This window comes from Haliaeetus leucocephalus, unplaced genomic scaffold (assembly GCF_000737465.1).
Source record: "Haliaeetus leucocephalus isolate CR32 unplaced genomic scaffold, Haliaeetus_leucocephalus-4.0 Scaffold484, whole genome shotgun sequence".
Taxonomy (NCBI): domain Eukaryota; kingdom Metazoa; phylum Chordata; class Aves; order Accipitriformes; family Accipitridae; genus Haliaeetus; species Haliaeetus leucocephalus.
In genome coordinates, this window is record NW_010972920.1 from 1,739,611 (window position 1) to 1,767,483 (window position 27,873).

The window sequence follows — 27,873 nt, forward strand, 5'->3', positions numbered from 1 at the left end:
AAAACCCTCATGCCAGGTAGGGAAGCGATGACAAGAAAATTATGGGGTAAAATTCTAGCCATTTCCATTGGAAAAGTTTATCCTGAGTTGGCTCTGGACATATTCAAGTATATACAGAATTATGCCTTTGGTGGTTCTACGTGGCTTCCTAAGTGTGCTGCTGGCATCGGTCCGTCGTGTAAATGAGCGCTAAGAACTGTTTTTGCTGATGATGCATGGAAGGGAAGAGTCCTTCCCTTCATGTCAGAGCAAAGCTGTCTCCTCAGAGCCAACAAGGTATATAGTGCAGGAAATCTTCCATCCTTCCCAGAATTAATCTGCAGCTGGAATTGCTAAGGTACCAGAGAAGCAATTTTTTTATGGAAGCAGTCAGCACTTCAAAGTATTTTCTTTTCTCTTTTAAGCCTACCAGCAAAGTAAGATGATGTTTGTGGCCCATTGAGTTCATGCATTTAATGAACAACCCTGCAACCCAGAGATTCAGACCTTCCTTTAATCCCTGTTTTGTAATTCTACCAGTCCCTGTCACTCTAAGGCTCCCACGGAAGAGAATATAAACAGAGCTAATGCTCTAAGCTGTAATTCGCTTAATCATCTCAGGAGGGTGAAAGATAGCCAGATTGCATATGAAGTCACAAGAATGTTTTTCTCCCTCTTAATTCCTCAGTGTGGTTAAGCTACTGAGAAAGTGAAGTTGGGTCTGAACCTAATTGGTACTATTTTTATTTCACAGAGTATTTCATCAGACCAGAGTCAGCATTACCTTGCAAATGCAGGCAGTCCTGCTGTAGGCTGGGAGGTCCTTCTTCCATTTTGGTGGTGTTTCTTCCTCCCAGGCTTCCCCTACGCTCTCTTTGCTGCATTAGCGCAGCTCTCACAGCAAGTCACTCATCCGATGACCGTCTTCGGTCACATTTGCTGCTTCCTCCTTAGCCCATCTCTAGCACCAGTCAGGCACCCTCTAAATTATCCGTAACCAGCTTGGAAGGAATCTCACAGACGATTGATGAAGAACAGAAACACTGAGGGGGGAGGGGGAAGGGTATTTCTCCAAAAATCTTCATTCCACCTCTGATGTCATTTCCCTGATCCTCAAGGGAGACCTTCAAAAAAAGATGAGCCTGGAAAATAAAAGTTCATAATTTTACTAGGTAAAAAACCTCAGGCACTCAATGGGATACTGGTTCGGTGGCACATTTTAACCCCTCGCCCCCAGTCCTCAGTGTCCGAAAGATCTAAAATTGCCTATCACACCATTTTCATTAGGAAAAGCTCTAGCATCTTTGTCCTCTGCTAATGCCTCCTCTGATCCACGGATACCAGTTCCATTTCGTGTCACGCGACCAAAATGATAAGTATCTAATCAAACTCAGAACAGATGTTTCCAGCTTGTACTTCCCTTGAAGGTTTGTTGCTTCAGTTTCAAAAGGGCAGCTTGTGTGCTTGCAAGGGTGACGGTATTTTACAGTTCTGGTAGTTGGCTTTGCAAGATGTCACGTCTATCAATAAGCCTTGCCTTGCCGCGTCCTGAGGCTCTCACAGGCACAGCAGCGCTTCCATCCGCACGTGGAGTACAACATACAGCAGAAGGAACACCTGAGGGATGTTCACGTCTTTAATTTTGCCTTCCCGTGCCTTCATTTCATGGCATCTCCTGGGCAACTTTATTCGTATTGAGTTTCTCTTCTTAATGCTTTAACTCCTAAGTATCTTCAATTAATATTTTAAACACTGCATTATTTAGCCTGTAACGTGATGCCTATGTTTGTTTAGGGTATTTTTGGACTATTTCTGTGTTTGTGCTGCGTGACAAGCTTCTTTTTTGGCCTTTCCACAGCCCCTTTGGCTACCCTCAGGTGAATATTACTTCTTTTACACTACCCCTTGGCTCATTTAGGTTTTGGCATGCAAATAAGGTCATACTCTTTTTAAGATAGATATATTTTTTAAAGCTCAAGATTAATTACGTTCTCTATTTAACCTAAAACTGTTCACAGACTACAATGCACGTTCAAGTGATGGAAGCACTTCCTTGTTTTTAAAAATCTGTATGTTTGTTACTGTTACAGCAAAGGTTTGGGTAGGTGAGGACTTGACCCGTCTCCTCCTCTCTGGGATAGATAGCAGCCACGTAACTGCTTTCAGAAGCAGCCCTGGGAAGAGGAGAGTGTTCTGACGGCTCCGGGTCTGGGCTGCATGGCGAGCTGGGTCTGCAGCACTGAGAAACGTTATCCCACCACTTCATTTAGAGGAGAACCCAAGGGAAAAAAATAGGAACAAATGCAGGGCTGCTTGCTCAAACGCTGTTCCCAGTGTCATTTGCTTCAGCGAGAGCTGTACAGTTTTGCCCAAGTTTTCATTTCACTTTCAAATTTTATGTGACTTCAGTCAAAAAGTAGTCGCAAAGCCTGGAGGAATTATACATCTAAAGATCCAGGAGTGTATTCACCATGGGGCTGCAGTTCTCACGTGGGAGGCATGGCTTCGAAACTGTTTTTGTCTGCCTGGTTATGCCAGTGTAAGAAATGGGGCATTGGGAACTTAGGGGTCTCGTTTTTGTGTGAAATCTGCTAATTTTTGTGTGCAGATCTTCAGGTTTATCACAATGCAAACAGCATCCCTGCGGAAAGTTGCACGTAGAGCATGTCAAACCATTTATTTTTTTTAATAGGAAAGTTTTGCATTTGGTGGCCCCAGTTTTCTTCGCTCTCCACTCACTGCTGTACATCCCGGTGCCTCTGTCATTCATGCTTGTGAAGTAGAAGCCCGGTGCTTTTCTAAGACTTTTCAGCACCTGTCCCTTTTCCACCCACGTTTGACATGGAGCAGCTCCGTAAAGTTGGAAACCCTGAAATCTCACTCGTGTTCCTTCTCAGCCGTGGGGATCCTAGCAATCGCTAACAGTTCATGTTCATTTCAGCAGGACTTCCAAAAGCAAACTGAATACCCAGCTCCCACTGCAAGTCGTTTCAGATGCTTTTGAAACCGGGCCTGAATGGTGGGGGTCAGAGCTGGCTGGCTGCGATACCAGTTTCCCACTGGTTTTGTTGGGAAGCAGACGGAGCAGGGCGACTGGCAGTCAGACCCAGGTCATTTTCTGATAGCTTGGTTTTCTGCTACGCCTTTAAGTCTTTTGCTGACAAATTTATGGTGGTCTTCAGTGAAGAGGAGGAATGACTTGTGGTTTGTTCTGGGTTTTTTGGTTTGGTTTTTATTAATGCTCAAGTGATTGTTCTGTCTCCCTTGAGGGAAATGTTATGTGCGATTTTGTCTTCTGTCTAACTGCACTCTGTTTCTGCAGAAGAACTGGCTTGCTTTTTGTTATCATAATTTCATAGATAATATTTCTTTATTGTGAAATATCTCAGAGTGACCTGGGACCTGTAGGGTGCCTACTGGCTTCTGGAAGCACTTCAGAGGTACAGCCCTTAACATACAGTGAAACATAGAGTGAAACCACGTATTTTTATGGCCAACTTGCTTGCTTAGGGTTGCTTCAGATACAAACCCTTCCTTTCGCTCAGCCCCCAAAAACAAACAAGCAGAATTTTTGGCAACAGTTAAGCAAAGAGTAACAACAACCTCGCATACACATTCCATCAAAGACAATAACAGTATTAAGGAACGGAACCTCAGAGTCAAGATTGCAAATCCCAGTGCAGGTGTTTTGCGTGGGAAGGGGAGATTTGGGGCAGTGACACTTCAATAAAGGACAGATTCTTCTCATGCCACAAGAACTGTTGTGGTACTGTTAGAAAGTCATTCTGATGCTTCTGGAGTAAAAGGCAATTTCTTGCAATTCTTCAAGACAAGATAAGGGAGAATGCTTAACTTCATTGGGTTTTTCTTTTTTTTTTTTTGAAGGACCTAATAAAGCACACAAGTTTCTTCAGCACATCCCAGAACCTAATGAGAACATCCTGTCATAATATTTTCCACTTGACGACCTGGGTGGTTTCTTTTGCAAGCACTGATGCTTCATAATTACGCAGTACCAGCAATGCCACAAAAATTTTGCATATACACAATTCCTGGGGAAATAAGTTAGAAGTCTGTTGGAACTGTTTGGAATCAGCACTTGACCTACATGATTCTTCTTTTCTTCACTGGCTTTTTAAAAGGTACACTTCAAAATAAGCCTTAGTAGGCAAAAAATCGGTGGCTTTCACAGGTTCATTGAAGTGTGTATATTGACCTTTGTTATAATTAAGCAACCTGCGATGTTTCTCATACTAATTTTCTGGCAAAAGCTCCACAGAAGCCAGCAGGTGTTCTTGTGTTCTGCTGAAGTGTGTGGGAGCCAGCTGCCAAAACATCTGGCCATCCGCTCTTCATAGCTTCTTGTTCCACATCTAAAGGGCCAGATCTTTAGAAGGCATCGACATCTTAAATTGTTCTTTAAAGGTAGTTAGTAAAGAGCAAATGGAACAGTCACAAAATGTGTTGTGGAACTGTTAAAAATCCACTGTCATACTTGAAACTCTTCTAAACCTGAGTTTTATGGGTGCATCCAAATGGTAGATGAGCTTTTGTAAAGCTGGTTCCTGAGGACCTTTGACAATCTGATCTGCATTGAGCATAGGTAAAATCTGGATAAAATCTCAGTCTTTGAGCAGCCAGGACGAGTCTTTGGGCAGCCTGCCGTAACTTTGAGTTTGGCCCTGCTGTGGTTGGCTGTACCTTTGGAGGCCGGCCAAATGCAGAGGACCCTTCTGACGTGGGTGTTTTCTGTTAGTGAATCTCATTCCAAGAGAAAAGTGAGGAAAGGTCATTTTCAGCTAGCTGCTTCAATTAGCAAGCCCTGTTTCTACCCTTATTTAGTCTTTTTGACCTGTTGGTCAAAGATGCTGACGGCCTTCCCTCAGAGTCAGTTGAAAGCTATAAGTGGCTGAGTTCTCTGGAAGGGGTGTGAGATGTCCTCACCTCGGCTGGCCCCCGACAGGGCCTGGCCAGACAACCTGCTAAATACCGAAATCATCCTGAGGCACCGGTTATCTCTATGCGGTTTATTCCAGATGTGTTTTCTGTAGAGAACTGTGTATTGCAAAGAAAAATATTCTCAAAGGCAGAATTCCTTGGGGTACCTTCACTGTTTACTTCACAAAGTTGCTTCACTTCTTACATCTCGTGCATTGCAAAGTGAGCAAGGCTGCCTTCAAGGCTTTACCTTCAGGCTGTAAGAGAGCCACTGGTATCCTCAGCTGCCTTTCCAATGCAAGCCATCCTTTTTTGCACACCTTTCTTGCGTTTGATTGCAAGAGGAGCTTACAGCTCATTTTTTTGTGTCCAGTAATTTCTCTTGTTGCTGTCCTGGATGCAGATGTACAGCAGTTCAACAAAATAAATTAAGCAGACTAAGCTCTATAGCAGCCTGAAAGATCTGAGCTTTAAGACTGGGAAAAAGGGCAGAGAAAACCTTAGTGAGAATGCCTGTCTCCACCCTGGTAACACAGATTTTAAGAACCGAAGAAAATACAGAGCTTCAAGAAACTATAACTAGGAGAGAAAGCAATCATGGAAACTCATATTCATCCAGTGGTTAACAAGTAGAAAAATGTGCAACGGCTACTTAGTGCAACTTTAGAAGTGACATTATGAATTGGCCTCGTTTCCTTTCTTTGAAAACAGAATGGAATTTTTTAGTTGCTACAGAATACAGCTGTCCTTGGGGACATTTTATACATTAACACGCTCGTTAAGAAGGGATATAGATTGATCTCACTTTGTTCCAAACTGGCTTTTTCATCATTTTCAGTCTGAATTAGCGACGTTGTGGAGCCTACCCAGGCACCGTTGCCAGCTGTATTTTCAGGAAAAGGCTAAATCGGGCAACCGAACGCTCGCTTCTCCCGAATTTGTCTGTGGGTCGTAATCTTTTGCCAAAAAGAGACTCTGGCTCACGGCTACCCGGCTGACGTCACCCTGCTCCCGGAGAGCCGGAACACGTGGCCGGCGTCCCGGTTGCGCAGCGGCGGGTCGGTGCAGGGCCGCAACCGTCGCTCTCCCGGCCGATGACCGGGCATCGCCATGAAGACAAGGCACTCAACTGATTCCTGAACGACGTAGCGAGCCACGTCTTGCTCTGCTGCTGTTTTGAGACGTTTTCCTTTTTTTTGCGCACTGACGGATTCAAACGGCTTGCCTGCTCGCTCGGACGTCTGCCGAGAGAAGTGCCTCCAGAAGAGACAGAGGAGAAGGCATAAATCTGAAGGCCCCGAGCGCGGCAGCAGCCGTGGTATCGATTCAGCAGGATTAGCTGAAGGCAGATCCCTCGTCTGTGGGCACGGCGTCGCGGGGAGCCATCGCCTCGCTCCTCGGTGCACGGCGTGACTTTGAGTAAACCTCGAGTACCTTGACAAGGGGCAGGTTTATAGTTGCGCCGATCTCCGCCTCGTGCTTACAGGCCTAAATCTCAGAGCCTGGGTTATTTTCTTGCTTGCTGATTTTTCTTCGACGCGAGGGGAGCGGTCAGGAACTGAGCAAGGCGCCGGGCTGTAGCCGTCTGATTCTGAAGATAAGCCCCTGCCTGCCGGTGCAGAGCAATTCCTGCCTTCCTTGGCTTGCCGCAGCTAGCCAAGGTCTCCGGGGGTCTCCGGTGCCAGCTCAAAACGGGCCAAGTGTCACGTCGTCACGCTCAGCAAAGTTACGCTGAGTCACATTGGTCTGAAGAAAGGATGCGATACCCAGACATAGCCTGTTATTCCTTAAGCAAGTGAACACACGAGGAATGTGTGTACATAGAGATACATACATATATATATATGTATAAGGAATGCTGCTGCTATCAGTGGATTGTATCACAAAATTCAGCCCACGTATTTTACAGCATAAAATAAGATTGTAAGAATCTTCCATGCGAGAAATGCTTAGGGCTCTCTTTAGGTATACAGAGGTTTGACAGATGACAGCGTTGGTGAAATTCGACTTGGGCAGATCCCAGCTTTATTTAATCATAGGGAAAGAACTGTAGTTTCATTCTTTTAAAGTTACACTCTAGAAAAGATATATGCTCTAACACAGAATATCTTTTTTTTTTTTTTAAATACTGGAAAGCCTTTAGGAGGGGTACAGTTATGCCCAATTTTTGACGTAGGTGTTTATGTTAAAAGTTCAGCGTTTCTGAAAAAGGATTTAGAAGGGAGGCAGACTTTATTGGTCTGCAAAGGGATTATGGCTTTTAGAATACGCACGTCTGGGTTCACAGAGAGGCTCTGTAGATATATTTGTGCCTGACAGAAACTCGCCGTCTGATTCCAGCAGCATGGTTCCAAGTCTCTAGAGGTAGCACAAGGCGAGGTTAGCAGCCGTGGTTTTCAACAAAATACAATGACAAAGCATGTGGGGGAGATTTCCTTCTGGTGTGTCTCTTTTCCATTTCCACTACTTCATTTGCTACATGGACAAAACTCCTCCTGCCTTTTCTTGGCAGAGGAACCCCAGCTGGACTGGGGGAAGATGTCATTCTTTGCTCTCCTCATTTTTGCTAGATGATGCACAGTAGACAGGCTCTGATGTGTGCTGTGAAAAAAAGAAAAAAAATACACACCCGCCCGTGTGCATACAGCGCTGTATGTTTTGGTTTCCCACCCAGATGTTTGCATTACCATTTCACTTGGTGAAGGAGGATGGACTGATCTTTTTCTGACAGGTAAGATCATGATGTAAAAGATGCAGGTGACTAGCAAAATAAAAAAGGAAGAGATAATGAACCAGCTAATTCCAGAATGAGATTAGGAAGGATTAGTCTGTCTAGCACAAATCCGCAAACAAACACTAGTTTCCTCTGCGCATAACGGAGAATATTGCCATTCAGCGACAGCCGTGTCTTTTTACTGTGTTAGACAATGTGCTCAACACTGTTGGGTAGGCTTTGTAGATTAACTTGCAAAGAACCTTTGTCCTCAAACGATTAATGTAAATAATTTGCTTCAGTAAGCCTTGCTGTGATCTCTTCCCACTCATAAGAAGGGGGTCATTTCTCCAACTTCTGCTTGTGTCTGAATTACTTGCTCTGTGCTCTAGAGAAGAATTTGATAAGGAAAGATTGATTTCTCCATGACCTGGTGGCAGCAGCTCCAACATGCAGGTAAGGGGTGTCCAAAGGCGCTCCTGTGGCATTCAGCTAGCAAATCTGCAGGACTGCCAACGTGAAAACTGGTCATCTCAATGCTGAAACCACCCCTGGATTTAAATATTTGCAGGTGATGTGCTCCCTGCAGTGCTGATGCTCAGTAGAGTTCCACCAGCTTCAAGCACCTCAGGTTTTCCTAAGACTTGGATTAACATGCAAAGATTATGATGCATTTTTCTCTGAATGACAGTTTTCTTTATAGTCCATTACATGCAAAGCCTGTAGTCATACACAGGGGAGGTCACAGCATGTGTGTTTCTTAACCGTTGCCTAATGACCTCTAGAGACTTAGCTGTGTTTTGCGTCCTGAGTTCCAGTAGTGGGTGGCACTACCAATAGGTTACTACGCACATTTACCAGCGCTGCTGATGTCCGTCTGTCCCTGAGAGTCAGCAGGCATGCGCAGATGTATAGGAGTGCACAATTTGGACTGAAGAAAACAATTAACATATCTTTTGGTTTTGGCGAGAGGGAGGGCCAAAAGGAAAAGGATGGTTGCATTTGTTATTTACTGCAGCACAGAAAGGCTCTGAAAGTCTCGCAGAGCACAGCCTACAGTCTTACTTGTGCATTAACAAAGATTTTGTGCAAGAAGCGTTCAGACTGAACTCTGCCCTTCTATTACGAGTACCTGTAAGTACCCACTGAATGAAATGAATGGAGAACGCTGATGTCTTCACTGGCTGTAGCAATCGTACTGCAGTAAATAGCTCTCCACCAAGATTTTTCTATAATGTCTCCTCCTGCTGTGGCATCCATACATTTTTGAAAGAACTCTGAATTGTAGGGGTTGTGATGTTCTGAAAAGCTCACTTTTCCAAAGCCAGGAAGCTCTCAGCACAGAAAGGAGATAGAAGACAGTTTGCACTGCAGCTTCACAGTAAACATAGGGGTTGGCTTTGTAATTAGTCTCATTTGGAGCAATATGATGCATAGACCAGAGGCAACCTGGGACAGCCTTCTGCAGAGCAGATTAGATAAAATATCTGATGTGTTTGTCTCTGCGTCTGCCTGCCTGAGAGGTTCTGAATTACGCACGTGTATTTTGTATTTATAAGAATAATAATGCCGTCTCCTGAACAGAACACATCTGGGGACGCTTTCTGTGCTGCTCAGAAAGGGTATCTGCTGATCCCCCTTTCCTATGCCTCGGCCGAAGCCACAGAACAAACTTTTTAGAACTAGCCAAAATTAATGGTGATCAATTACGGTAAATAGCTTCAGGCTGATTGAGGTATTTGGAACAGACTTTCATGCTATGAAAAGGTTCATTGACTCTGTGAGCTCCTCTGAAATTTCCACTAGTGCCCTAATACTCAGCTGAATCATGAGCAACGGCACGAAGAAAGAGATTTAATGACTGGGCTATAGGAACGTAGGCATCTCCTCACTTTGCGCTGCTGCTCTCATGTGTCACGCTGTCATCCCCTTGCCCTTACGTTAAGTGCTCGGAATGGATGCAGATAGCTGCATTTGCTAACAGAGCTATCGTTAGTACGTATAACCTGGGTTTGATTCTGATTGTTTGACTCTAAAGATACTTTAAGTGCTGGATTACAGAAGACAGACAAAGGAGAGAATAGATAAACCACTCGTATTGCCCTGTGTTTTTTGGACAGGGCTTAGCAATTTACAGTTCATGCATTTGGGGAGAGGACCCCACAGCTTCCCTTCCCAGCAAGGTATGGGGAAAGGCAACACAGAATGAGGCTGGCTAAGTAATTACTAGCTGATAAGTAGCTCAAATCAGCCTTACAGTCGACAGTTGTCTTCCGACATTAACGTTGCTGTTAAGGAGTAATGTACTTAAGTAGTGCCAAGAACAGCAGACAAAAAATTAAAAACCAGTCAGCACCAGGAAGACTGTAGCTCGAGCGGGTACTGCTTAATATCCTCAGAAGTCCTGGTACGTTTCGTGGAATACGCTGCATGCCAGGCTGAGCAAAATGGTTGGGTTTTTACCACTGAGCCCAGTCAGGGGGAAGTTTGGGGTTTCTGTGGAAAGAAGTATGCAAGTTGCATTTCAGGAGGTGGGAGGCTCAACACTTGAAAATGTTTCCAGTACTACTTCTGCTTTTTTTCAAATCTTGGCCAAAAATGGTCATTCCATTTCTTCCTAGAGTGAGGTTATTTTTTCTTGCTTTCTTGGGATTGCACGCTTGAAAACTATTCTGTGGGTGCATGCATGGAAACTGCTGGCATATTGAGAATACCCTCTGTGTGCAGAAAGTGGCTACATACTAGAGAGGGATGAAAAAAAAGGAATCCTTTCTGAGTCGCTGTGCCTGCTCACATGCACACAAAAAAGAGATTCTCCTCTTCGTTGGAACCGCAAAACCACCTAGTTAAGAAGGGAAGTGACGGTCAAACCGAAGGTGCTGCACAGCACAGATAGTGGGTTCTTTCTGAAGGGATCTCAAGGTATTCCATTCATGCTGCGGGCGTAGCGATACGATGACATTACTGGTATATTTCCGTTGGACACTGCGCTCGGCAGCTTTGCCAGCTGCAGCAATTTTTAGAATTGGAGCTTGTCTATGAATTTCCCACTTGTGTGCTATCACAGGGTTTGCATTCTTGAGAGCAAGAGGACTTGCGGTTGAATTGTGAAGCTGTTTGCAGACCTGGTCTCTCACCCACAGTGGCGGCTAAGCTTCTGAAAACAACGGGGGACAACCTTGCCATTTGATGTGGGGCTTGGGAGAGTTATTTATGGGTTGCTGTGAACCGCTGCGATGCTGAGGAGGGACAGGCTTCCCAGCTAACTCGGCCAGTAGTTGAATCTGCTCAAGATGAATTACAGCATGGCCATCCAGCGCTTTTTGCAGCATTGGTCCTGGTCCCGCTGTCCTGCCACAAGCAAAACTTACATCCAGTTCACTGGAAGTCTTGCCTGAAAACGTGTGAAGGGCCAGCTTGTGTAGTTGCAACCTTGGCTTTCATCAACTCCAGCGTAGAGAAAAAGGGCTTGAAAGCTGTGCCGTCGTTTGGGGAAATGCTCCGCTACAATACGAGTCAACGGGAGTGGAAGGCAGGATCGTTCTCTCCTTTCTATCCATTGGACGCTGATTGGTTTTGCTGCGTTGGTAGAGCAGGAAGATCCCTGTGTATTTAAGGGCTGTGTCGCATCTTTCTCCTAAATGGAAGAGTGGGGGAATGGGGATGCTCCCTGACTGTCACAGAGACTCAAGAACAGCCCGGTTCCTAGTGAGGACTGCAATACGTAGCTGGTGGTTTACACTGTAAGATGTTCCAAACGGGCCTCTTCACTGTTGTTTATTGCTTAGAGCCTGTTGGTGTGCTGGCTTAGATTTAGGAAGAACTAAGTAGCCTACAGCTGTGACTTTTTTCCTGTCAAAAATCCATGGTGATATTTTTCTTTACTGTCATAAGTGGAAGAAATAGCTTTTGAGTCATTGCAGATACAGCCTATTGAATGCATCCCCTTAAAAGCCAATTGAGAACGGTTCATCTGAACTCTGCCCCTTGACCCGTGTCTTCAGGGGACCCTTCTAGTAATTACTCTGTCATATTCACAGGAGAGGATAGTCCAACACCTACTTTTTAAACAAAGAGTTACAAAAATAGTAGGTCAGTCAGAAATTCTAGTTTAGCTGTTCCAGTGATGGGGTACGAGGGGCAAACACACAACACTGCGGTTTGAGATCTTTTCAATGTGGATTGGGGCTGACCATGTTACTTTTGAGCACTAAAGCCACAAGTTAAGCGTTGTACAGCATCCCCAGTGAATGCTGAGGCATCCCATGTCTGTGGCACTCTATAACACGCGCCTGATGTCGTGCAAAAATAAGGAGGGGGAAAGTTCTGTGTTGGGAAGTGAAGTATTTGGCCTAAATCTCCTTAGGGATTAATTTTATGCTTGAAATAAGAACTGTGTGATAAATTATAGAACTGTATGGTTGAAAGAATTTTTTCACTGCATACCTGGCCATTTCCCCCACCCCTACGCCGCTAGAATAATCTCTTTAGAGTTCCTGATTTATTTTACCCAAAGAAGTGGTGATTCTACAGCTGAAGCTGTTGTGCGGGAGGATGTTTCTGAAATGGGATTGGAGTAGATGTTGATGTCGTCCTATTTCTTGTAGAGTCTCTTCTCGGCGGCCTTGGAGAGCTGAGTTCCCTGTACAGCAGCGCAGAGCAGCAACTGAACGAAACCCTGAGGCGACGCAGGCACGCGGGAGACGACGACTACAACATTGAGGTGCTGCTAGGTGTGGACGACTCTGTCGTCCGATTCCATGGCAAAGAACACGTTCAAAACTACCTCCTCACCCTCATGAACATAGTGAGTATCTCCCATAGTGCTGCGCTTGTTTTGGAATGCGAAAGGCTTTTGTAAACTCTTGCAGGGGTATCTAGGAGACCGTGCTTGATACAAATATGATCATTTTGTCTGCTCTTGGATGTGGTTCTCTCTTTTCAAGATGTTCCTTTAATTGATCTTTTTCACAGTAGTGTTCTAGGGCACGCTCTAGCGTAATTCCAAGAATTTGGAAATAGTTGAAAAACGGTGGGGAAAAATGTAAACTTGATACATTTCTAATAATTTCTACCTTCTCCCGCAGCACAGTTCTAAAGGAAACCTGGTTAAAGAATAAACATGCAGAGTGAAAAAGTGTTCTAAACCCCTAATGGCTCTTTGAAAGAAAGCAAACCTTCTAGTAAAGTCTGTTCCTTAACTCATGTGGCAATATCCCTATTTATATAGAAACTGCAAAGGAACAGACTTACAGAATTGCTTTATCATGGTGCATCTTATGGGGTTAGCAAGTATTTTTTGTCTACGTATACATTTCTGGCTGTAAAATCAATGGCAAGTTACTATATTTAAAGATACAGTCTTGAACTACCCTATCAGATTCTACGGAAATGCACATTACGGAAGAGCACAGTTCACACTGTGCATTAAAAGTCATGTACTATACTAGCACTGGATGCTAGAATTGCTCAAGCTTAAATGTTTTCTGTTTTTTCTATCTTAGAAGAAATCTAAAAAAAAATACATGAAAGGAATGTGAAGGAGATGTATAATCCCTTGCAATATGTGGCCTTTTCTTAATGGATCTAAGTATCAGACTCGTATGCATACATCTTAGAAGCTGTGGGGATCATAAGGTTTTCCAGGAAAGAGAAACAATGTCTTAAGGACAGATTATAAGAGAATAGGCTTACAATTCATAATGATTTGATGAATGTAGAAATGATTCTTGTCTTTTTTACACTCACCTATTTATTCTTGGAATAATTCAAAAAAGATTCCTTAGGCTTACAAATCACCTTTGTAATGTTTCCTTATTCAGCGTCACATCAGCTGCCATCGTTCCTGACTGAGAGAATTCAGTCCTTTCACTATGGCAAAGTATCAGAAACACCTTCTCCCCCTCCTCCCCAAAACTCCGTTTCAGCTCCCCTTAATACACAGCGTTCCACTTCAGGAGGGACAGCCAATGTAACGCGTGTGGTGAATTTGGCCTTCAGTCCTTTTTTTATGGTTAGTTTGTATGCTTGTGCTGATAGTTTTTTCTTATGCATTTCTTGCTCTTAATGCCTTCTTCCCTTGGTCCAAACTCCACGCCATCTTGAGTGCAGTGGCAGGCAGCAAGGCTACCTGTGGTGCTAGCGCGTAAGAAGGGTCATTGAGGCTCGCTCAGTTCATTTAAGCCTGAATTACGTGAGGGGTGACTGGTGATTGCTGGGTGACAGGAGCAACCCCCTTGCACCTAATCCGGCCAGTGGAAAATCTGCTCCCAGGCGGTGAATGGAAGAGGCGAGATCAGTGATGCCATGACCAAGACTCAGTGTTTTTTATATATATATATACACACATATATATATATGACTTGTCAGGACAGCGTCTTTGCGTTAGACCTCATGTGTAACAGAGGTAACACCACAACGCTGCGTTCAGAATGATTGAGGCGTTACTTCTCTCCCATGCCCTCTGCCTTTGGTCCCAGCTTTGGTCCATGTGGCCTGTGTCGGAACGTGCCCTGCACCGAAGGCTTTTACGCCGCTCCCGTTCAGCGCGCGCTGCGCAGCGATGGCTTCACGCGCCTGGAGACCCGAGGCTGAAAGCGTTACCTCTTGTGTTTCAGACTAAAAATGAGTTGCCGTATCCAGAGAAGGTCTCTTTGCTCCCTTTGCAAGCTCCTCAGTCAGATAAATAAGCTATTCCTGTGCCGCCAACAACACAAGCCCTACACGTGTGAAAGACTATACTGCTTAGGTACAGGGGAGACCCCTCAAATATTGAGGGGGAAGCACAGGGCCAGGACCAAAGTGTACCACAAGTATGATCTCATTGTCCTAAGACCTCCGTTACCCTTTAGATGTTTAAAGCCAGGTCCTTTTAGAAAAAAACACCTCAGCACCACACAGCTTTTGCCTGTCACAATCCCATTGTAGCTTTCCAAGTGCACAAACATGCTGAGCATCCTTGAAAATCTGCCCCATCTGTTCTAGCTCCAAAATGAGGACCAGCAGTTTAAAAATCTAATCCGTAGAATTTGAGAGGAAAAATAATACCTCTGTATGAATTTAAACCAACTGATATCTTTTCCAGCATAACTCTGTGTAGAATTACAATAACTCTGAATAGAATTATACTGTGCTATAAATCTAGAATAAGAAACTCCAGACATACACACACGTTGTAACTGAAAAACAGAATTTAGTCTGCTAGGTTTACAACCTGGAGCTTTGTTCGGTCTTATGCCTTCCCTACTGTTTCTGTAATTGTGAGCTTACGTGTTTTAGGTCACTGTGGTATTTCAGCACGTCCGGGGAGTTGCTCTCTAACAATAAGCGAATGGACGCTGTAGAATCTTGGTTTGATGAAAAGGGGCTGTTAAGTTGAGTAATGTCTGTGCATTTGGTTTTGGAGCCCAAGGCATTTAATCATAACTTCCTCCCCTCCTCTGACACGCACACAGAAAGCCTTTGACTGCGGTGTGTTAGGAAGCTGGGTGTGAAGATCTTTGAGGAGAAACAAGGCACTGAGCCTGGGCTGCTCTGTGGGTCACTTCTGAGGCACGAGTGAACTGAGAGCGAGACTTTTCACGGCCGCGAATGTGCGTCTAGTAGCTGCATGTCTTTGTTGTTAGTAGAAGCTTCTTTTTCAGGCTCGAGGGAATCAGAAAGCACATGAGCAAGTCTTCGCTTGTTCCTAGAAGAGCATCGGCCACTGGGACTGCGGCCGTTGTGGTCCAGTCCGCTCCTGACACCAGCAGGCATGGTTCTGCACAGCCTGACAGACGTGAGCCTGACTTCTGGTTCAGATTTAGGCTTGGATCTAGTGGTATGAAAGTCCAAGAAGTGAACCTTGCATATCCGAACTTGTATCTTTCACTCTTCCTAAAAACAGCGGGTCTCTAGACAAGAAAGAATTTGTGACAGTTGTTACGAGTATTCGTGGTGATTTTTGCAAGGCTGATGGTAACTTGCCGAGACTTTACTTCCCAAGCAGGGAAATTAAGGGCAGTTTTGCCACAGGTAACACAGCATACGCAAGATAGCTCCAGAGTAGCTTCAGAAGAACAATACATATGGGCATTGTAAGCAACACAAGTGCAAAAAAAGCAGTATTAAATCACACTCCTTCAACCCTGTGCCAAGACTGGTTATCCTGGGCATGGTGCCATGCTGACAAAACTATACTGCTCTCGGTGCCAGAGCTGGCTCGCTGGGACCCAAGCACTACGTGGCCCTGCCATGCCGTTGGGAGCTCCAGGCCTGGAGGTTCAGTTTCAGCTAAAGGAATGCCTGAGATGTTTGCCCGTACTTAACATTGGTACATACTCCTGGTTTAAGAAACAGGCTGGAAAACCCAGCGTCAGCGATGCATCTAAAACAGGTGTTAAAGGTCAGCACTGGAAGTCAGAACCCCATATGGGCTCATCTAGTGCAAAGCAATAAAATCTCGTGTGGTCCCTGGGTTTTAGGTGAAGCTTTACCATTATCTGACAGCATGAACTGCCAATGTCACCGACAGCCTGCCTTCCAGAAGGGCGGAGGGCTGAAATCACCCACTGGAGAGAATGTCATTCGCCTGGAGTTGTTTCAGGTAGCTCGCTGGCCTGTCCATTACTGGGCAGTTTCAGCTGAATTCCTTGAGGTGACAGAATCGCCGTTTTCCTGATCTTACCTTTACCAGGAGCACATAAGGAATTATAGCCTCCATCTCCTGAACCCTGCCATAGGGTTCCATCCGTCATTCCTTCTCAAACTGCAGGTTACTTGTGACAGAATTCCTGTTCTGGTGATCACTATCCACTCAGCCTTGCAGTTTTGCAGGTATCGCCTTCTTTCTAAATAACAATTTTAGTTTGTCGTCCACATGCCGAAGTCAATGACAGCTTTACGATTAGCTTCAACGAGAACAGACGATGCCAGATATGTCTTAAGAATTCAGCCACAGGTCTCCATGCACACACGCTACCTGCAGTTCTTTAGCTCCCCATCACTTGCTCTCATTTTTCCATTCACTCTGCCTCTGTGTAGAAGTGCATAGCAGGGCCTAAACACATTACTGAATTGAGAGATCTCTTGGCTTTCTCTAGTCTCTAACCCCATCACTTGCCTGGTAGTTATTAATTCAGATAAAGGAGAAAAGTCAGATCAGCACTCACTCTGTGCAGTTCCACATGGAAATCAGAGCTGCTGCTGGTGCCCGACTACAGCGTGCATGAGGCAGACAGGTAATCTGCATCGTTTTTCCGTGCAGATCTGCTGCACTATTCTTGCTAGCAGCGCTTCAGAAATGCCCGCGTCCTCTGAGCAGTCACCTGTGGCTGAGCTAAACTGCACGGGTAATTGGTATTGCTGAAGGAAGTGAAAGAGGAGTTAACGTAGTTCTGGCAACTGTGGAAGCAAGTTAACTTTTGAATCCCGAAAGTTTGGGATGAAAAGTTATTATTCTTGTGAGTAACAAAATATTCTTGGCCCAGTACTTGCAGGGAATCATTTTCTTTTTACCACGCACCTCACGAACCATTGACAGTAAGTCCTCATTAAAGATGGTTCCAGAATATTGTCCTTTTAGTTTTAAAAACATTTAACTTTGTAAACAGCAGAGCTGACACACTGTCCCAATACTCTGCCATCTTTTCTTAAACGTCTGCGGCTCCATCTGCTGGGAGTGGATGTCAGCTCAGAGCCTGTGCCAGCTGGAACACCCACCACTTCCCCGAGGAGCTGTCGGTCCACCACGGTAAAGGTGGTTACCGCTTTTAGAAGGAATGCTTTTGTAAGAATCTAGTCATTCCTGTCAAGATTTTGACAATGGTAGTCTTTTTTAGATGACGTTTCTAAACAAGGTGCAGGTAAAACAGGAAATGAGACGCAAACGTGATGCAAAATAAATGCAGGGAGAGATGACAGACACAGAAGAGTATTGAGCTTTTAATAATTCTCATAATAAAAAGGTAGCCAGAGAAGCCCAAGTTCAGCACTGTTCCTGCCAATTCTTTTCCCTCTGCTCGGTGGCTTTCCGGGAGTCTTGCCTGCGTTGCAGAGCCTGGACACCTCCAGAAGACCTCGCAGCAGGCAGCGGGCATTTCGGTCTCGCTGCCGGCTTGACTGGGCTGTGGGTTAGGTGTTGAGCTGGAGGAGGAGAGGGGAAGGAGGCAGCTTGTGTTCTCTCATTTGAAACTTTTGAGCTGTCATCTCCCAGCCCAGCTTTCTGTGGCAAGCAGGCGTGCTTGAGTGGCACGGTTCAGAAGAAAATCTCTGCTTTGTTTCCTCACGTTCCAGCATCATGGTGAGCGCTGGGGGATGCTCTTTACGGGCAAATAGCCTGTTCTGTATGAGGTGACTTTTTCTTACAAGTTCGGGAGTCGTCGTTCTCACCCCTCATCCAGCTGGTGGGTTCCGCTGTGGAGCTGAATTGCGGGGCTTCGAGAATGGCCCAGACCCTCTCTCTCTTCATCACAAGAGTGAAGAGGCTGTGGCAGCTGCTTCTCCTTCAAAGCCACCCTTCTTCACAACCCTGAGTTCTGATTTTGTCAGGCTTGTACCTTACCCTATTGTCTGTCAAGATGACTTGTTAGGGAGCTGTTTCTATAGCATACAGTCATCATGCACTCACTTCTCCCGTGTATCAGTTTATGTTGGTTTTAATCTAATACTGCCCTCAGCCTGTGGTAAAGACTGATGGCACGCGAAAGTGTCACCAAAAGAGCACGACTCACTCCTTGCCATTTAATCTAGTGATTTATACCCTAGATGGTCAGTTAGACCAGTAGTCAACTATTTTTTTCAAAGCTGTTTCATTTCCAGTGATGTGAACAGTAGAGCAGCTGATGGCATTAATCATCAAATTCTGAATTACTCAACATTCCTTCACTGTAGAACACTAATTAAGAAACTGCACATCCCCCCGTGCAAGTCAGTGACAGAAATGTAAGTAGTTTCATCAAGGCAGAAGCAGAAGGTCATTGAGGCTGTATGGTCCCCAAAACCCAAGGAGAGTCCAATGAAGCATTTGGTGCAAGCGGAGAGGAACTTGCTGTGAGTGAGCAAGGGCAGGGAAATGTCAGCGAAGAAGCTTCTGTAACCTTCTTCAGTCGGTTCAGTTACTCTTAAATTATTTCTGTCGAAATGTCTTGGTAATTTACAAAAGTGATCAAAGTCGCTGTAGGTTCTCAGAGAAGGAAATGAAGAGCTGGAAATCAAGGTAATACTGTTCTCATATAGCGCTTTTCATCAAAAAATACCAAAGGAGGTCACTACAGGCAGGACCTGATAAACAGAACAGGAAAGCAAACTCAGTCTGGGTCAGCGAGTAAAAAAACGAGGAACAAGGGCAGAGTCCAGGTTTCCCATGGCTCTTGGTGCTTCGACCCAGCAGCAGCCATCCCTCCTAGTCCTCCTCCGGCTGAAAGCCAGAAGGGACCGCTTATGCTGGCAGACCTGGGAGCTGGTCTGGGGAGACCGCGACGATGGGTGAGGCTTTGGTAGGCAAATGGTTTACCCCCTGCCAAGTCGTTTGGCACCTCAGCCCTTGGGAGGGCTGCAGATTGCCTTGGACTAGCCTGCAAGCCCTGCCTGGGCACCGCGGAGGTAGGGTCGGCGTGCACTGGTGGGCAACCCTGACTGGGAACCGCACGGTACCCGTGCCAAACCAGCCATGCATCTGCAGCTTGCCGTCTGTCCCGAATTTGAAAGGCCGGCTACCGAGAGCTCGTGCTGCAAAAGGTGCTCAGAGGAACCGTCCAACATAACTTGGGGATGTGTGGTTGACTGCAGGTCAGGAGGCAGCAATTTCTGCGACGGGTGAGAACCCAGCCAGTTCTCCTGTGGGGAGAAGGTCTGGCTGGAGGGTGCCTTCGATTTCACCATTGTTGTCTTAGGAGTACATGGAAGGTGGGTTCACCCATGACATTCATACTGCGTCAACATGGCTGAGTTTCTACAGAAGCACTGAAGTCCCTTGGTTAGCAGTTATCTCCCCTGTGCAGTGCTCCTTACTGCAGCCCTGCAGTTCATTTGCCAGGTGCATTTATTTATTCTGTTTGAACATTTTTTTTATCCATTCGGTAAACAGACACTTCCCAGCTTTGTGGAGTCTCTCAGTTGTCATCACTGTCGCAGTGAGAGTGCCGACCGACTTCTTCTTGTGCAAATTGCTATTGAATTCAGTCCAACCCCTTTCTGCTTTTCAGTACTCCAACAGAGGCTGTATGGCCAGTTGGCCATCTGTGATACATTTCACAAGTTCAGATCAGACAAATCAAGCTTCCTGGGGTGTGATTTATATGTGCGTTTTGTACCAGTTTCTTGGAATGTAATTTCTTTTGCCATTGTAACTGCAGCGTAGATGCAGTTCCAGCAGTCTGAAAGTGCTGCAGCCTACACTGACGTTTTCCTGCCCTTTTTTAGAGTTCTGTCCTTCCAGCAAGGTTACGGGTTTCCAAAATTTCCTGGGTTTTGGTCACAAGAGTATATACGAACTTAGTCCCTGTAGGAATCCTGTAGTGGAGCCGTCCAAAGCAATCCACAGAGAACGGGGTGAAAAATGGTGTTGTGGAGAAATCTTGAAGAAGACGAGAATCTTCAGGTGAGGTCCCGGATCCTTTTTGCCTCTAGGAAAGTCACTCATGGGAAGCTTGTCGTTTCTTGGCGCAAGGGAAATGTGAACGCTTTTTCTGACACAAGCCTTTGTGGGAGCAATGCTATTGCATTAATTGGGAGAAAATATGAGATGAATAATTGAACTTTGGAATAATTGCTTCACAAGACGGGCAGTCTGAGTTATGTGCTCATTCCTTGTAAAACTGTCCTGCTGACAGTCTGTTCTCAGCTGGTCCTAAAAGGGATTGCATTTTTAAAAACCATGGGCTAAAATCATTGTGCCAAGTCCCGCAGTCTGGACAACTTGGAATGACCTTTTTCCCTGAGGGGAAGGGGGAAGTTCTGTTTAGCCTGACTAAAAAAAAAAAAAAACCCAAACCTCTAAATCCTGCTCAAATATACCAGCTTCTGAACAGTGGTATTTATTTTTCACCAATTACCCATAATATTTATTTTGGTTTTAGGGGGATGAGTAGATTCATTGATGATCTGCAGATGTTTTAGCCCCCTAATTTACACTCTGGGGGCAGGACATTTCTCACCTTCCCAGACACAGGGAAGGTCCTCAAGAAGAATGATTTTTGACTCATCAGCATAATTCTGGGTTTTTTTAACTTCACTTCCACAAATACTCTTTTTAGTACAAAAGCGACCACATAATTCTAATTTATCTCTAAAAAGTAGGGCAGCAGTATTAACTGCTTCTAAAAAAAATTTTTTCAAAACAAAAATCACCATGAAATATTTCAGTTGTTCAATGAGCAGTGGAACTGCAGTGTTACCTCTGGATTTCTGTCCTGTGGCTGGGCTCTCTCATGGGACATGAGCTTCTCTTGTGCTGGGAGTGTTCTCCAAGCTCCCGTCTGTCTGTGTGACAAAGGATATGCAGTCTTTCCTTCCTTGTGAGCAGTAATAAGACTGTTATTTCTCATCACCGGCTTATTTTCACAAAACTTCTGGATACTTAAATTCTTGGAGGCCTTTATTGTTTGCAAGTGTTGCTGGAAGTGGTAAACGGGGCCAAAATTTATTGAGGCATTAGAACTACCAGAGGGAGTGACTATCTATTCTTTATTTCCTTTGGAAATGGGGCTAAAAACACGTGAATCAAAATTCTGCCTTTAAATGATGTGTAGAGATCTCACTGGGGACCTCTGCAGCCCTAATGTGGTGCAAGGCCATGGACTGTTTTATGAGGACTCCTTGTGGGCTTTGAAGTTTGCTCTGTCCTGTATGTTTTCTGCAGTCCTGGAGGACTACAGTTTGGAGGTCTCATGGGGTTCTCTTACGGATGGGTGTTTTCTCAGGCCAGCAGTTTGTTTTTCAGGTAGTAAGTCTTTCCAGATCGCATAAACGTTACATGCTTTCATGCAGCTGGTGAATTTTTCTAACAGAACGCGTTGACTTGCAGAAATCAAGTATATTTGGAGATATCATTACCCTGTAAGGTATACTACAGCATTTATGTCTCTGGCAACGCTGTTGACTTTAAAACTTTGAGATAAAAATTTCCAAAGCATTTCTGGGATTTGGAAACACTTTGCCCATTAATTTTAAGACTGATTTAGAATCAGGAGTACTATTCACATCTTTAAAGCTAAACACATGCCTACATGTGTGCAGAAATGGAGCCTCGTTGTTCGTGTCATTGTCTAAATATTCTGCCTTCCCAGCCTAGAGCTTCAGAATGCAGAAATGGCTTTAAGCCAAATCCTTGAGTGTTTTCCGAGGACAAACCTATGCTGAAGTTAACGGCACATTTCCTTGAGCGAGAGCTACTGGCAGCAGAATCTTTTACAAAATGAACAAAAACATGCTCGCTCGCTCTCCTCGCTAAAATACTCATCCCATGTGTTTAAACTGATTGAAGTGAGACGAATGGTTGATGAAACAAATAGGAACGGAATCTGGAATTCATTCACAGTTAGAGTGGCCAGATGACATAGCAGAGGTGGCCACATGGGATGGATGGTGATGGGTTTATCTGTTGTTAAAGCAAACTCTATCTGCTTTTAAATCCCTCGGTGAACTTGAACACACTGCTATAACCTTGCTTTCAGGAATAACCTCATTTCCCTCATTATGTTTATCAAATGAGTGAAATCAAGCATTCAGATAAATATTTGCAGGGGTGGAACTTGAAATCTTTTTATTCCCCAATCACCTTTTCTGTTGGCCCTGGTCCAAAGGCCAGTAAACTTGAGAGGAGTCTTGACATGCACTTCAGAAAGTTCTGGGTGAGGGGGTGTGTGATGACGGGAAGTGTAGTCTGCATTTCTCACTGCGTGGAAATGACTCGAGACTTGAGTCCTCCTCTGAGAAGACTGTAGTGGTGTAAGTGCTTGAAATAACATACACGTGGCCTTGGAAGTTCCCTTGCTATCATCAGTGGTGCTTTCTTTTCAATTTTTCCCTTCTTTTCTCAGGTGAATGAAATTTACCACGATGAATCCCTGGGCGTTCACATAAATGTCGTGCTGGTCCGAATGATCATGTTGGGGTACGCGAAGGTAAGCGAGCCTCTGAACCAATTCTCCGCCTTCGTCTTCTTTGTAATTATAGTCCATGTGAATCGCATGAAGGGCTGTGGAAACGAAAGGCTACTGACCGGCTGGTTCCAGAGAACTGCTTTCCCTGCTTGGTGTGTGCTAAATGTGCTTGTGCCCTCCTTCCTGAGGCTGACCACAAGTGTCCCTGCTGTGACACAGGTGCAGGACTGGCTCAGGCTTGCAGTCTGAGTTCTTGCCCTTTTGAGTTCTCCGGGAATTAAATCGGTTTAGTAGAAGCAGTCGCCTTGGTCGACCAACACAGCTTGCTGGTGCATCCCCTCCAAGCAGTCTCCTAGTGTTAACTACCTCCTTTTCTCATTTTGTGTAGACCCCTGTTACCGGGTCATAGCACACTCCTCTACTTTGTGCCCTTGACAGTACTTGTAACAGTACATTGATTTTGCTGGTAAAATACACTCGGAGAGTTTTGAAACAAATGCTTGTTAAATTGTTCAGGACGAGAGGAAAGCAGTAATGGTGTTTAGGGTTTGATAGAGATTGTTACCTGTTCCATTTGACTCAGACATTGAAGTTGGGCAAGTCAGAAGACCAGTTTGGTGTTTGTCTTGTAATTAAATTTACTGAGCTTGTAGGCACACACTGTAGCACAAGTCTCACAGAACCAGATGTTTAACCTGTGTTCATCACTACACATTAACTGGCACTGCAGTGGTTTGCACCAGCTGAGGCACTGTCTGATGTGTTTATGTTACTCGCTTCCTCCACACAGGCTGTGTGTGTCACTACGTGCTCATTCATCTCAACTGAGTCACGTTGCAGTCAAGACTGCGAGCAATTCCAACAAAAGAAAGAAAAATGTCTTTGTCCAATCCTAACATCAAGTTGTGTGTTCCTCCTGCACGTTGCAGGTTATACATAGAAAGGCAGTTATTTTCGTAGATGATATGAGTGCTCATTAAACTGTTTTAAAAAAAAAAAAACCCGAAAGACGTACTATTACATGCGCATGGTCACTGTTAACAGGCACGTTTTCTTTTCCCACATGAAGGAAGGCTGTCATGACTTAGAGTGATAGGGTATTAGGAAGAGAGAAACTTGTCTGAATTTCCTACCTGTAGGAGCTCCTGGGTCTAATGTGTTGCTCTTTCAGTCCATTAGCTTGATTGAAAGGGGGAATCCCTCGAGAAGCTTGGAAAACGTTTGCCGCTGGGCGTATCAGCAGCAGAAGTCGGACCCCAATCACTCTGAGCACCACGACCATGCCATCTTCTTAACCAGGCAAGATTTTGGGCCTGCTGGTATGCAAGGTAATGCAGCTGACCTGGAGCAAAACTATCTGGACTTGGTGTTTCTGGGCTAGTGCCTGCCAGAAAAGAGGAAAATTTGAAAATTGCATTGTTATGTGATCCTGAGACAATAAGTAACGTAGGCCTTTATTCAGCAAGTATTTAAAGACGTGTTCAATTTTAAAGATGTATGGAAACCTGGTCCTGTTGGGGAAGGCACGTACACTCGTCATAACTTTCAGTTCCCTCTTCTGGCTTTAGAAAAGGCCCACATGGACAGCCTGAGCATGTACTCACTACCCTGTTGTGGAGAGAAAGTACCTCCTCCCGTTCCTTTTACATCCTTTTTAAAAAGCAGGTAGACCTTGCCATGGTAGTCCTTGCCATTTCTATCTAACTGTAGCAGATTAAGTTTCTTACTGGAGAGATGTAAGTAAATAGCTATTTACTTTCTTCAAACACCGGGTGTTTGTGTATGTGTGTCTGTGTGCGGGGATCACTAGGAATGTTCAATGCACTTGGCATTCAACGTCGCTTTTATTTTATTGTGTCCTTCACTGTAGATTTCTTTTTATAGAAAGCGTACCAACTACTTTGATACCTGCGTTAAGCTTTATGACTCAAGGAACCAAAGATAATGGGAAGTAAATTCACAATACGTGATTTTTGTCAGTGCAGATAAATAGGAGTCTGGGTGAGCCCGTGTTTTGGCTGTCCAGCTGGAGATGTCTTAGATATTTGTGTTCTGTACCTCCATGCTCCCTTGACCTTTCAGGGGGAGATAAGGGTCTGAGTTCTCCTTCAGGTGTGGGCTGGCATGCCTGCCGTGAAACTGGTTAGGTTGAGATGTTAGGCAGAATTCCCTGTCATCAGAAAGATTTTGGCTTTTACGGAGGAAAAAACATGCACTGTGCTGTACCAGGCAGCATGTAGATGAAGGTACTGATATGAACACATGCTAAACATCCCAGCCTATAGCTCTACCTTTTAATTGAACAGGAATCTTTTGCAGTTTTGGTGATAAAAGTGTAAGTGCCCGAAGTAGCACAGTTGTCTGTGGAATCAATACCAGTATGTCAGCGCCATTTACTCTGTTTGACAACAGTTGCAAAGGCAGAGAAAAAAATTAACAGTCAAAAGAAGATAATCCTAGGTTCTTCTCAGGTTGTAAGTTTATTGGGAGGTCTCATTTAAAATAAATGTAATGGGCAAAAGAATCAGACATGATTTCTTTCAATAGGATACGCTCCTGTTACTGGCATGTGTCACCCGGTCCGAAGCTGTACTCTCAACCACGAGGATGGGTTTTCATCAGCTTTTGTTGTTGCTCATGAAACCGGTCACGTGTAAGTCTAACTTTTACAATTAGATTGCCGACAAACTATGGTACTACATCTCCTGCTTGCTTCAAGTGGTTTAATTTTAATGGCTATATGAAAGCTATCCTATTTTTATCTCCATTCCCTTGGAATGCATCAGTGGTTTAAGCAATGAAGAGATAAGTGGGGGAAGAAAGCAAGGGGAATAGAGAGGGGGGACTTGTTTTCTCTATGGTGAGGAAGAGGTCAGTAAGAAACCTGGAAGGGCCAGGCAGTGGAGACAGTAGCTTGTCAAGCATCCTTAACTTCTTTCTTCTCATTGACTGAAAGTGCTGATTTGTTAGATTTGGCACCTCTTCAAGAACAATAAAATTTTAGGTTGGGAGCAACTGATTAAGCAAAGATCTTTGTGAGCTGTCTGGATGAGTTAATGTCAAGCACCGAGGATCTGATTTTTGTCTTCCTTACGTAGCATGGGCTACTTTTTCAGCTCACTGGGGGGAATTTAGCCCAACTGGAGATGACCAGGTCACTCACATATTAAGTTGTACCAGGTGCATGCTTGGAGAGGTGCTAACCACGTTAGCTCTTTGGAGATGCGACATGATAACTGTGTTAGCTCTGTGTTTAAATAGATGCTTTTGATAAATGAGTATACAAACATGAACAATTCAGTGTCTGCATGAACTGCTCCCCGGTGAGTTGAATTGTTGTTTTCCTTTATCTGAAGCATAAGAAGTCATCATCATCTAGTTAGTTCATTCCTGGTATTAACAAATAAAACGAAGTATACATGAAGGAGTATTCATAGAGTCCTTATGTTTTGGCAACAGAGAAGATCAGTTTGAAATACAGGTGATATCTGTAGAATGCCAAGACCGATTTCATTTTGCGTGATTAAATGCGCATGAGAAACTGGTTTCTTTACAGTTGTTTTTCTGTTTGAAGAGCGGGAACTGCCTGGGCTCTGATGCCGATTCTTTTGCTACAGGCTGGGAATGGAGCACGACGGGCAAGGGAACAGATGTGGGGATGAGACGGCCATGGGGAGCGTTATGGCTCCCTTGGTGCAGGCTGCCTTCCATCGCTACCACTGGTCCAGATGCAGCGGCCAGGAGCTCAAGAGATACATACAGTAAGGACCCGTCAGCGCTGGGGGGTAGTTGTTTTACTAAAGGAAACAGAAGTCTTTGCAGGTCCTGGGACGTGGGGCCGGTGTGCTGCCCTCTGCTAGGCAGCGAAGAGGAGAGGAGAGGCAATCCTGGCATAAAGGAGCAGGCACAAGGGTCGTAAACGGGACCCTTGAGTGTGGAAGCCCTTTTTGTAAACACAGCGGTGCTGGGGCCTCGGAGGTACTGAGGAATGGGATCCTCCAGGCCGGCCTGCCCTCTGCTTCCAAACAGGGATTCAGCCTTTGGAGGGGTTCCAGGAGGCTGCGCTCCGCTTCGATGCAACAGCGGCAAGATGCCGCTGTCTCCACGTCTGGCCTCCTCCAGTGGGGTATCGTCCCATCACCCTTTTTGCCGTACTCTTTTTCCCTTCAAATCTATATGACAAGAGCTATAAACCAGGGACGATGCTTCCTCACTTCGGGCTGTGCTCAAAAGCCCATCGCATCCTCTGGGGGATGGTAGCAGGAGTCTTCCCGGCAGACTTTGTGTCAGGTAGCTGGTGTTTTCCCTAGGTTTTTGATTTCTCTAGCAGTTATGCTGTGAAACTGGCAGGATGAAGCCCTAAACTCAGAAAAGGAACTAGCAAAAGTTGTGGAAGAGAGAAGGCGGCATGCATGCGCGTGTCTGAATTAGGGAGAAAAGGAGAACAGATCTCTACCCTGCTGGCTCTAGTCTCCCTCCATGTATGTCCCTCTTCATCCAGTTCTTACTCAGGCTTCCTTCTCCATTGCAAATAGCTGGTTTTTCCAGTCAAAATTGAGTGAAAACGAGCTGACCCGCATCTCCTACAGAAGAAGCCCTATTCGTAACATAAAGCATAAAATAGTAATTGATTGAGACCTTAGAGCTTCAAGTGAAATATCGCGGTGCAGGAGGAGCAGCCCACCAGTATCGCTATTTTAAGACATCAGAGTTAAACAGGAATGAGAAAAAAGCAAGCCTTAGTCTTGCCCTTTGGATAGGCAGGGTTTCATCCCTGTGAATACAGTAGGTGTCGGGTAAGAAGGCCTGTTCTCAGACTACTGTCCTGTTTCAGAGTGCCATGAAGCCAGTGGAAAGACTCCCTCTGACTGCAGCGGGCTTTGTGTTAGGCCTTGGATTAGGAATCATAATCCAGGTCGAAGCACGTTGAGATGTTGCCCTTTGGCACTGGGAGTGGAGGGATTTTGCTGTAGGATCTTCCGTCCAATGCTCAGTCACGTTGCACTAGGCAGTATTCCTACGGAAGGGACTATCTGTGCTTTGGGGAGCAATAAATATGTAAACAGGATAGAAATCAGGTTGGAGAAATGGAGTATTGCCTTACTAAGAATAAGTGCTTTGATCTTGCTGATCAAAAAAAAAAAAAATCACTACATCTTCTCA

At 44.9% G+C, this 27,873-nt stretch overlaps 1 protein-coding gene across 1 annotated transcript in view; it reads left to right on the forward strand.

Moving 5' to 3' along the window:
* ADAMTS3 (ADAM metallopeptidase with thrombospondin type 1 motif, 3) overlaps positions 1-27,873 on the forward strand; it is a 124,000-nt gene that overhangs the window by 76,587 nt on the left and 19,540 nt on the right. The window contains exons 5-9 of the mRNA XM_010575493.1: positions 12,238-12,437; positions 22,648-22,731; positions 23,882-24,038; positions 25,258-25,363; positions 26,328-26,471. Coding sequence (XP_010573795.1) covers positions 12,238-12,437; positions 22,648-22,731; positions 23,882-24,038; positions 25,258-25,363; positions 26,328-26,471 — 691 coding nt within the window. The remainder of the gene's footprint in view (positions 1-12,237; positions 12,438-22,647; positions 22,732-23,881; positions 24,039-25,257; positions 25,364-26,327; positions 26,472-27,873) is intronic.